Here is a 12,144-nt window from a genome sequence, read left to right as displayed (position 1 = left end):
GCCAACATCATTCTTAATGGAGAGAGGCTGAAAACATTCCCCTTGAAAACAGGAACAAGACAATTATGCCCTTTATCACCACTCCTATTTAACATTGTACTGGAAGTCCTAGATAGAGCAATAAGGCAAGAAAAAGAAATAAAGGGCATCCAAATTAGTAATGAAAACGTTACTGTCCCTGTTTGCAGATGATATGATACTATACATAGAAAACCCAAAAGACTCTGTGACAAAACTACTGGGACTAACAGGAAGATTCAGCAGAGTAGCAGGATACAAGATAAACTTACAAAAATCAGTTGGATCCTATACATCCCTATACATCAATAAAGAGAACAATGAAAAGGAAATCAGGAAAACAATGCCATTTATAATAGCCCCCTAAAAAAATAAAATACTTAGGAATAAATCTAACCAGGGATGTAAAAGACCTATACAAAGAAAAGTACAAACACTACTGCAAGAAACCCAGAGGGATATGCATAAATGGAAAAACATATGATGCTCATGGATAGGTACACTCAACATTGTGAAAATGACAATTTTACCCAAAGCAATTTACAAATACAATGCAATCCTGATCCAAATACCAACAACATTCTGTAAAGAGATGGAAAAACTAATCATTAACTTTATATGGAATGGGAAGAAGCCCCGAATAAGTAAAGCACTATTGAAGAAGAAGAATAAATTAGGAGTACTCACGCTACCTGACCTCAGAACCTACTATACAGCTATTGTAGTCAAAACAGCCTGGTACTGGTACAACGACAGATACATTGACCAATGGAACACAATTGAGAACCCAAATGTAAATCCATCCACTTGTGGTCACCTGATCTTTGACAAGGGCCTAAAGTCCATCAAATGGAGAAAAGACAGTCTATTTAACAAATGGTGCTGGCAAAACTGGATATCCATCTGCAAAAAAATGAAACAAGACCTGTACCTCACACCATATACAAAAACTAATTCAAAATGGATCAAAGACCTAAATATAAAGCCAAAAACTATAAAGTTCATAGAAGAAAAAAGACGACTAACGCTAGAGACCCTAATACACGGCATTAACAGGACACAAACCATAACCATCAACACACAAACTCCAGAAGATAAGCTAGTAACTGGGATCTTCTAAAAATCAAACACCTATGCTCTTCAAAAGACTTCACCAAAAGAGTAAAAAGAGAACCTACAGATTGGGAAAAAATTTTTGGGCATTACAAGTCAGACAAAGGTGTAATCTCCATAATGTACAAGAAAATCCATCACCTCTACAACAAAAAGACAAATAATCCTATTAAAAAATGGGCAAAGGAAATGAACAGACATTTCACCAAAGAAGACATTCAAGCGGCCAAGAGACATATGAAGAAATGCTTGCCATCACTAGCGATTAGAGAAATGCAAATTAAAACCACAATGAAATACCATCTCACCTCAGCATTACTGGCACGAATCAAAACAGTGGCAATAACAAATGTTGGAGGGGCTGTGGGGAGATCAGAACTCTTATGCACTGCTTGTGGGAATGCATAATGATACAACCATTTTGGGAAATGATATGGCGCTTCCTTAGAAAGCTAGAAACAGAAATACCATACTATCCAGCAATCCCACTCCTAGGAATATATCCTAGAGAAATAAGAGCCATCACACAAATAGACATATGCACACCCATGTTCATGGCAGCATTGTTCACAGTAGCAAAACGATGGTAACAACCTAGATGCCCATCAACAGATGAATGGATAAACTATGGTACATACACACAATGGAGTATTATGCAATGATAAAGTGATGAATCTGTGAAGCATCTCATAACATGGATGAAACTGGAGGACATTATGCTGAGTGAAATAAGTCAGTCACAAAAGGACAAATATTGTATGAGACCTCTATTGTAAAAACTCATGAAAAAGTTTACACCCAAAAAGTAACAATCTTTGTTGGTTAGGAGGGATGGGAGGGGTGGGGAGAAAATAGTAAATAGACAATAGATAAGTGGTAACTTTGGTGAAGGGTACGACAGTAGACAATACTGGGGAAGCCAGCACAACTTGTACAAGGAAAGGTCATGGAAGCTCCATAGACACTTCCAAACTCCCTGAGGGACTGAATTGCTGGGCAGAGGGCCGTGGGGACTGTGGTCTCGGGGAACATCTAGCTCAATTGGCGTAACACAGTTTATAAAGACAATGTTCTACATTCTACCTTGATGAGTAGTGTCTGGGGTCTTAAAAGCCTGTGAGCAGCCATCTAAGATACTCTACTGGTCTCACTCCTTTGGGAGCAAGGGCGAATGAAGAGAACAGGATACAAGGAAAAGATTAGTCCAAAGGACTAATGGACCACAGCTACCAAGGCCTCCACTGGACTGAGTCCAGTATAGCTAGATGGAGCCCAGCTATCACCACTGACTGCTCTGACAGGGATCACAACAGAGGGTCCTGGACAGAGCTGGAGGAAAATGTAGAACAATATTCTAACTCACAAAAAAAGATGAGACTCACTGGCCTGACAGAGACTGGAGAAACCCCGAGAGTATGGCCCACAGACACCCTTTTAGCACCCTTTTAGTGAAGTCACTCCCGAGGTTCCCCGTTCAGCTGCAGATTGGACAGCCCCATAAAACAAAACTGGAGTAATGAGGCACAGCAGTCCACGGACAAGGACTAGAAGGCAGAAGGGGACAAGAAAGCTGGTGGTAGGGAACCTAAGGTTGACTAAGGACGGTGTTGACATGTAGTGGGGTTCTTAACCATTGTCACAGGGCAATATGTGTACTGTTTAATGAGAAACTATTTTGTTTTGTAAACCTTCATCTAAAATGAGAATAAAAGCACAACTGGAAGAACATAATCGACGTCACTGAATTGTACATGTAGAAATTTTTGAAATGGTGTATCTTTTCACCAAAACAAAAATAAGGTCCTCCAAGGCCAAGAAGGAAGCGTGTTGACATGTCGTGGGGTCGTTAACCAATTTCATAAAATAATATGTGTACTGACTGTTTAACGAGAAACTATTTGTTTTGTAAACCTTCATCTAAAGTACAATTAAAAAAACAAAACATAAGGTGGCTTCTAGCTTCCCAGGAACCTAGCCAGAAAGCCACCTTTCTGTAAAAAGAGGCAAGTGTTTCCCAGCTTCGGAGAGGAGGTACCCACAGATCTCCCAGGAATTTCCCTTGCCAAGAGGCAGAACTTTTCCTCCTTTCACATCCTCTCTGGACCCCTGGCCTGAGGAAATAACAAAGAAACCCTATGAAGTAGAAAGTTTGCCCTAGTTCTCCTTCATTAAGCAATAATATTCATTATAAAAGTTCACCCATGCTTAACACCTGACAGAGAAAAATTGTGAGTGAGAAGCTTCCTTGGATTTTCTCAGTTGTCTTTATCTCTCAGTCTTTGTCACTCTGCCTTAAATGTCCACTATTACCACTTAACCCCCAAGAGATTTGCATGGGATTGGGAGAAGGAATTGAAAGTTTGACTCAAAGGAATGAAGTGGCTTTTATGATACAATGTCACACCTTGGTGAGAAGCGGAGAAATATTTTAGAGATGGGAGGGGGGCAGTGTTTTCTAGTCTCTGGAATCGCAAGCCTTTCCAGAAAAATGTCAGGGTGGCCTTGCCTGTTTGGATAGGCGTAGAATAGTCTGGAAGCCTGTTACCAGGTTTGACTAGCTTGCCCTCTATACTAGTGATTCTCAAACTTAAATATGAATAAGACTCATCTGGGGAATATATGAAAATGCGTTTTCCCCAGGTCCTACCCACAGAGACCTAACTTTGCACTCTCGGGTGGGACCTAACAATTTGCATTTTCCACAATCACCTCAGGTACACAGAACACAGGTGGGCAGTGGCTCACTTTGAGAATCTAATGGAGAAGGAAGAACAGTCCTCCTTGCTAAATTTTGTTCCTGGGCCATGTTGTTGTTGTATACCTTCGAGTTGATTCCGACTCATAATGACCCTATATGACAGAGTAGAATTGCCCCAAGGGTTTCCTAGGTTGTTATCTTTATGGAAGCAGATTGCCACGTCTTTTCTCCCATGGAGCAGCTGGTTCGTCCAAACAGCCGACCTTTCAGTTAGCAACCAGGCCCTTAACCATTGTACCACCAGGGCCATGAATTAGCTTTTTTGATAAGAACCTCAAAAATATGAATTGTTTGAACATACCGACTGAGTACAAATCGTTGCTTTTCCTCTTTTCCCCTCTTATCTCCCTGCAGGTCTGTTTCAACATGGGCCACATGGTACTTGCCAAGAAAATGCTGAGGAAGGCACTGAAGCTCCTCAACAGAGTCTTCCCTTACACTTTATTCTCTCTGTTTCTCCATACCCACGTTGAGAAAAATAGACACTTTCATTATTTGAATCAGCAGACCCAAGAGAGCCCGCCTCATGGGTAAGGGAAGGAGCTGGGGAGAGCTGAGGGTCTCGTCTCACTCCCCAGAGGAAAGAGACCCACACATACTCCACACATAGCCTCCAAAACCTGAGTTTCAGTGGGGTGCAATGACTCCTGCTTGGCTCTAACCAATCACCAATCACTTTGAAGCACATGCAGGAGTGGCTCCCAGGCCAGGGTCAGGTTGCCCCAGAGACTCTCACAGGCAGATTTTGCCAAAGGGAATCCACGTGGCAAAAGCATAAGGGACTCCTTTGCAAGGTGAGCTCAATGCCCCACTCCCTTCCTTCCTCCCTGCTAACCAACCATGTTGCAATTGGAATCTGCACCACCATTCCTAAGCCCTCTTCCATTCAGTGTTAAGATCCTGGGTATTGTCCCTGACCCAAAGAAAAAGAGCAAAGCTTGAAGACATCTGCCAAAGAACAAAACTGCCTACATATCTAGGTATGTCGATAGGGATGTGGGTTAGATGGGGGTATAGATCTGTCAAAACTGCAGTTTATACTTGTACATTTCAATGTATGTATCTATTATCTATCAAAGAACTATTAAAAAATAATCGTGGGAACACAGTGTGTAAAAGGGAAGATGAAATAAGAATGCTGATAGTTGTTGAAACTCGGTGTTGGGTACATGAGGGTTCATTATACTCTTCTGTTTACTGTGTATATGTTTGAAATTTCCCATAATAAAAGTTTAAAAAAAATTCCACCTATATAGCAATTCATACTAAGGGAGATGCCACCTAGTTCGCGATCTGGAGAGCTAACAGAGGACTTCTGTTCCATCTCGTAGCAATATTCCTACAGGTTCTGCCATGATACAAACATGTATTTCTATGAGCAAGTTGCTGTAATTCTTTTGCAACCCTACCAAAACCCGCCTTCTCCAGCTTCCCAAGTGTTCCTTTAAATGTGGGGGATCCTGGGATGGAAATGAGGTAGAGTTGAACTCCTTTGCAGGTTGAAGGCAGGCCCCTGGGAACACCTGCTTGTTGCTCTGCAGACTCCAGGAAGAAGGAGGTGAGGAGAAGTTCAGTAGATATCTTGCTGAGAACAAAGAAGTAGGAATGTGGTTTATATATAGGGTTGTCAGATAAAATACAGAATGCCTAGTCTATATATATTCCATGCAATATTTAAGGCTACATATACTAAAAAAATTATTCACTTTGAAATTCAAATTTAACTGAGCATTTTATATTTTCATTTGGTAAATCTGACAACCATAATTTACAACCACAGTATGTAAAAAGAGCAAGAAGAAGTACCTGCACAAGGAGAAAAGGTAAAAATGTATTGAAGAGGAAGACTGGAGCTGTTGGCTTAAACCATTCACCAGTCAAAAGGTTCTCCTCTCTAAAGCGAGGGCAATAAGAAACAACATTTAATGTCAGAGTTTCTACGGCTGGCATGAACATCCTCCATGTTATAAGGGATTTTACCTCATCCATCTTTCCTTAGAATCTTGTTTGACGCAACAGAATCAACATCATCAATATCTAAATTGAAAGTACCTGGACTTCTCCTTTATTAAGCAACTCTACAATCTCCCTTCTTTCTTATCTTTATTTAAAACCTACTTTTTGAGAAATATTTATAATTATATTTTGTTTTCTTGGTTTGTTAAATCACTAATGTTGCATTCATGTTGTTTAGGCTCCCTTTGTTTTAATCACACATCTAAAGGATTTTTGGCTACATTATTAGTTAAATTTCCTGTTGTGGCTGGACCTTTGAATCCAAACATTCTTTGGAGAAAGTAGTCCATTTTCCCCTTGAACATCTCCAGCACAGGATGTTCACCACCTCCTGTGACATTCCATTCCATTGTTGGAATGCAATTGTTAAAACTTCTCATTTCCTTTGTTAAGCTGAGACCTGGTTCCTAATAACAATGTGCAGTCTACTACCTGACCAAGTAGATGGGTTTTTGAGTCCTAGAACTACCATATTCTAGCTGTGTGACTTTAATTACTTAAGCTGTTTGAGTCTCACCTTCCCCATCTGTAAAATGGGGTTAATTATTCCTTCCTTTTTTTATGTGGTTGTCTCCAGAATCAAATGTGATGAATGATATAAATGTGCTTTTTAAATAGCTACCACCGGACAGGTGCTTTACATAAGTTATCTTAATCATCACAAAGTAGGTTTCATGGTCTCTATTTTACAATGGAGAAACTGAGCTTCATAAAAATCAATTAATGTGTTTGTCAGTCAGTGATGGAGGCAGGCCTCAAACTCGTCAGTTTTGACTCCCAAGCTTGTAGTGAGAATACTACGCCCTTGAGCTCCCCCTAAGGCATGCTGATGATTACCTTCTTTCTATGTCTGTCTGTGTTTATCTAATAGGAAGAAGAGGTTGGCGCAACTTTATCGGCAAACTGCCTGCTTCTCCTTGCTATGGAAGATTTATAGCTCAAATTATTTTTTTCACTACAAGTATTATGCTCACCTGGCAGTTATGATGCAAGTGAATACTGCACTGGAAACTCAAGATAATTTCCAGGTAGGTTATTTTTGCTGGTGGTGCAGTGATTAAAAGCTTCTGCTAACTAAAAGGTTGGCAGTTCAAATCCACCAGCCACTCCTTGGAAACCTTATGAGGCAGTTCTACTCTGTCCTGTAGGGTTGCTACGAGTCGGAATCAATTCGATGGCAATGGTTTTTATTTTCTCTTGGTAAAATAGTTTATATCTTGCTTTTTAATGTCCAAATCTCATTTGGAGAGAAAAACTTCACAAAAGTCTGTCAGGGTTCAGACTTCTGGGCAACATGGTGCTATAGACAGAAGCACCATGCCATCACTCCACAGCAAAGACCCGAGAAACTAAGTCAAACAGAGACAAACGTCAATCCTGGAACCCTAAGAATCAAATGAAGAGATAAAGAACTCAGCCAAGCACTGAATGGAATAAGAAACTGACAGAGTGAGGAGAGTTATGAGCGGAGGTCGCCTATCAGCAAACGCAGCACGGATTTGCCATCTTGGATTCCTATAGGAGATCGGTAGACAGGGAGCATGGGAAAGCAGCTTCACAGAGCTCCCAGCAGGAGGCAGAACGACTGGTAACCAGCAATATATGCTTTCCCACCCTCCACCCTTCTTCACCCCCGCTAGACCTCCTCTGCTTCTTGTGGCCATAGTCTCTTGGCCAGGAAGCACTGGCTTCAGCCCAGTGTCACCTGGATTCCACCTGCCCACACTGGCTGGCTTCCTGAGTATTATTTGTTTGTTGCTGGTGTCGCTTTTTTCCATTTCTTTTGTTTTCTTCCATACCTCTCACCACCTCCGCCTCCTTTCTCTCAAATATCTGGCTCTGAGTGCCATCTTTGTTCTTCTTAAAAGGCTGTGAAACACTGCTTGACTGTGGAACTGCTTCCTGGCCTACGCTGCCATGCTGGTGGGTTCTCCAGGGCTTTTTGTTTTGTTATGATTTGTTCTGTTTGTTTGTTTTTCTTTTCTCAGCTTGGGAGCCCATTCTAGCTGGGCTGTACTGCGTGGCTTGGGAGCTAAGTCCCCAGTCTGCACAGCTGCATGGTGGAATCCCTGAGAACATTTCTTTTTCCCTTTTTCTTTTTGTTTTCTTTTCTCTCCTTTTTTCCTTTTTGTACTTCTTCATTTCTCAGTTTCTCGTCTCTCTGTACTTACATTCTCTTTCTGTCTCCTGAATACCTGGTGCTGTGTGACACCTCTACTCCTTCTACCAAGGCTGTACTTCGTGGCCTGGGAACCACTTCCTCAGTCTTTGCAGCCACATTGGTGGGATCCCTGGGGACTTTTCTCTTTTTTCTAATTTTTATTTATTTATTTATTTTTTTACCTTTTTTCTTTTTTTTTCCTTTTTGTTTTACTTCATGTCTCGGTTTCTCATCTCTCTACTCCAATGGCAAGCTCCCTTAGCACTATTGTCTTTTGTTGGTTCATTTATTTTTGGCTACTCTTTCTCTTTCCTCTTTCCCATACCCATATTAGCTCCACACATCACAATCTACCCCCTCCTTCCTGCCTACCTGCACTGTGCACTGAATATCACACCCCCGAGCAGCACAGGCACAACCTACTGGAACCTGCCCTGCATTGATTCTTGGCCTGCCCTGTCGGCCCTAGTACATGCCATAAACAACCCATCCCAGGAACTCCCCTTCAGCTGGACTTTCCCTGCTGCACCATAGCTGAGTGACTGAACCTGCCCATTGGACAAGAAGGTGAAAAGTATCGTGCCCACAGATGAGCAAAAAACAAAGAATGCACAGCCTGGATGCACAGGCATAACAAAATAAAACAAAAAAGCAGGATGAAACAAACAAATCTACAATCAGTAAACGTGGAAAATAACTACTGAATGTCCTGAAGACAGCAGTTTCAAAACATATCAAAAAAACAGGATAGGATGGTTCCAGTAGGTGTCCAAAATAAAACACCAGATGACTTTCCAGCAGAAAAAAAGACACTAGAACTACCTGATAGGGAATCCAAATCTCTAATATTCAGAGCTATCCAAAATGAGGAAAAAATAGACAAAAGCATGGAAAAGACAGAAAAATTCATGGAAAATACAGACAAAACAAGCGAAGAATTCAGGAAAATAATACAGGAACAAAATGCCAAAATAAATTTACAACTAGATATCATACAAAAACAACAATTAGAAATTCAAAAGATAAACAACAAATTTCAGAAATGGACAGTGTCATAGAAGGGCTGAAGAGCAGGTTTGAAATGATGGAAGACAGGATCAGTGAAATTGAAGATGAACAATTGTATACAATAATGTTTGATGAAAAATCAGAAAAAAAGAATGAAGAAACACTGAGAATGATGTGGGATACAATCAAAAACAAAAATCTGCAAGTGATAGGAGTTCCAGAACAGGGGGAGAAAATAGAAAACACAGAGAGGATCATTGAAGAACTGCTGACAGAAAACTTCCACAATATCAAGAAAGATGAAAAGTTGATCATCCAAGAAGCTCAGTGAATGCCATATAGGATAGACCCTGTCTTAGTCATCTAGTGCTGCTATAACATAAATACCACAAGCGGATGGCTTTAACAAAGAGAAGTCTATTTCCTCACAGTCCAGTAGGCTACAAGTCCAAATTCAAGGTGACAGCTCTAGGGGAATGCTTTCTTCGTCAGCTCTGGAGGGAGGTCAATGTCATCAATCTTCCCTTGGTCTGGGAGCTTCTCTGCAGGAACCTCAAGTCCAAAGGATGCACTCTGCTCCCGGCACTACTTTCTTGGTGGTATGAGGTTCCTATGTGTCTCTGCTTGCTTCTCTCTTTTATATCTCAACAGAGATTGGCTTAAGACACTATCCAATCTTGTATACTTCATCAGTATACTGCCGCTAATCCATATTATTAGATCATAGTGATTGAATTTACAACACATAAGGAACTCACATCAGATTATGAAATGGTAGACAATTATACAATACTTGGAATCATGACCAAGCCAAGCTGATAGATATTTTTGGGGAACACAATTCAATCGATGACAGACCCCAGAAGAAAATCACAAAGGCATATCATAATCACACTCACTAAAACCAAAGACAGAGAAAGAATCCTGAGAGCAGCTCAAGAAAAACAAAAAGTCACATACAGAGGAGAACCAATAAGACTAAGGTCGGATTATTTGGCAGAAACCATGCTGGCAAGAAAGCAATGGGATGACATATATAAAACCTTGAAAGAAAAAAAAAATACCAGCAAGAATACTATATCCTGCAAAACCCTCATTCTAATATGATGGTGAAATTAAGACATTTCCAGATAAACAGAAATTAAGGGAATATGTAAAAGTCAAACCAAACTTACAAGAATTATTAAAGGGAGTTCTTCGATCTGAGGACAAACAGCTTCAGCTCACATGCAGAACCTAGGACGCAGGATCGTATGAGCCAGATACCAATCTAGGAAACGAACTCTCAAGGACTATCCAAAACCGAAAGAATTACAACAGTGAAACAGAGAGGTTAATCTGTAAATGACAACAACATCAGAACAATAAAAGAGGGAATAAACAGTGTAGGTATAGAAACCTCTAACGAGAGGAAGGCCAGGCAAGACCAGGTAATAAGAGACTGGTTCAAACCAAGGAAGATAAGGGTAAATTTCAAGGTAACCACAAAGAAAGTTAACAAACTTACTAATCAAAATGAAGAAAAACAAAGTCTCAGTAAAAACAGAATCTACAAAAACGAACAAAATGAAAAAAAAATCCACAAACAAAAGGAATTCAACACAGGACAGTAAAAGGAACAAAGAAAACGTTAGCACCACAAAAAAAGCACTACAAAATGACAGCAATAAACTCACATGTATCAATAATTACACTGAATGTAAATGGCTTAAATGCGCCCATAAAGAGACAGAGAGTGACAGAATGGATAAAAAAAGCTGGAGCCACCAATATGCTGTCTATAAGAGACACACCTTAGAAACAAAGATGTAAATTTATTAAAAATCAAAGGGTGGAAAAAATATCAAGCTAACAGCTACCAAAAAAGAGCAGAAGTGGCGATACTAATCTCAGATAAAATAGACTTTAAAACAAAATCCACCATAAAAGACAAAGAAGGGCACTATATCATGATTAAAGGGACAATCCAGCATGAAGACATAACCATAGTGAACATCTATGTACCCAATGACAGGGCTCCCAAATGCATTAAACAAACTCTAACAGCACTGAAAAGAGAAATTGACAGTTCCACAATAATAGTAGGAGACTTCAACACACCACTTTTGGTAAAGGACAGAACATCTAGAAATAAACTCAACAAAGATACAGAAGATCTAAAGGCCACAGTCAACCAACTTGACCTCATAGACATACAGACCACTCCATCCAACAGCTGCAATGTACACGTTCTTTTCCAATGCACATGGAACATTCTCCATAATAGACCACATCTTTGAGCAACCCTCAAGAAAACTCAAAACACTGAGATAATACAAAGTACCTTTTCTGACAACAATGCCATCAAGGTAGAAATTAACAACAGGAAGAGCAAGGAAAAAAAATCAATTACATGGAAACTGACTAGTACCCTGCTTACAAACCACTGGGTAATAGAAGAAATCAAAAATGGAATAAATAATTCCGAGAATGAATACACATCATTCCAAAACCTTTGGGAGACAGAAAAGGCAGTCCTCAGAGAACAATTTATAGCAATAGATGCACACATCAAAAAAGAAGAAAGGGACAAAATCAAAACACTAATTACACAACTCGAACAAATAGAAAGAGAACAGCAAAAAATGCCCACTGCCACAAAAGAAAGGAAATAATAAAAATCAGAGCAGAAATAAATGAAATGGAGACCAGAAAAACAATAGAAAGAATCAACAAAACCTACTTTGAAAGGATCAACAAAATCGACAAACCACTGGCCAAACTGACAAAAGAAAAACAAGAGAAGACGCACATAACCCAAATAAGAAAGGAAATGGGGGACACTACAACAGACCAAACTCAAATAAAAAGGATCATAACACAGTATTATGAAAAACTAAACATCAATAAATTTGAAAACCTAGAGAAATGGATACATTTCTAGAAACACTACTTACCCAAACTAACATAAAGTGATGTTGAAAATCTGAACTGACTCATAACAAGAGATTGAAAAGGTAAAAAAAAAAAAAAAAAAATACTGCCATCAAAAAAAAGCCCTGGCCCAGACGGCTCCACTGGAGAATTCTAC

At 39.9% G+C, this 12,144-nt stretch overlaps 1 protein-coding gene across 3 annotated transcripts in view; it reads left to right on the top strand.

The window, feature by feature from the left end:
* ADCY10 (adenylate cyclase 10) overlaps positions 1–12,144 on the top strand; it is a 189,409-nt gene that overhangs the window by 133,855 nt on the left and 43,410 nt on the right. For all 3 annotated transcript variants that reach the window (XM_004384077.2, XM_012557751.1, XM_004384076.2), the window contains 2 exons: positions 4,244–4,419; positions 6,777–6,933. In XM_004384077.2, coding sequence (XP_004384134.1) covers positions 4,244–4,419; positions 6,777–6,933 — 333 coding nt within the window. The remainder of the gene's footprint in view (positions 1–4,243; positions 4,420–6,776; positions 6,934–12,144) is intronic.

This window comes from Trichechus manatus, unplaced genomic scaffold (assembly GCF_000243295.1).
Source record: "Trichechus manatus latirostris isolate Lorelei unplaced genomic scaffold, TriManLat1.0 scaffold00117, whole genome shotgun sequence".
Classification (NCBI taxonomy): domain Eukaryota; kingdom Metazoa; phylum Chordata; class Mammalia; order Sirenia; family Trichechidae; genus Trichechus; species Trichechus manatus.
The sequence above is the reverse complement of the archived record's forward strand: the minus strand, read 5'-3'. Positions and strand labels throughout refer to the sequence as shown.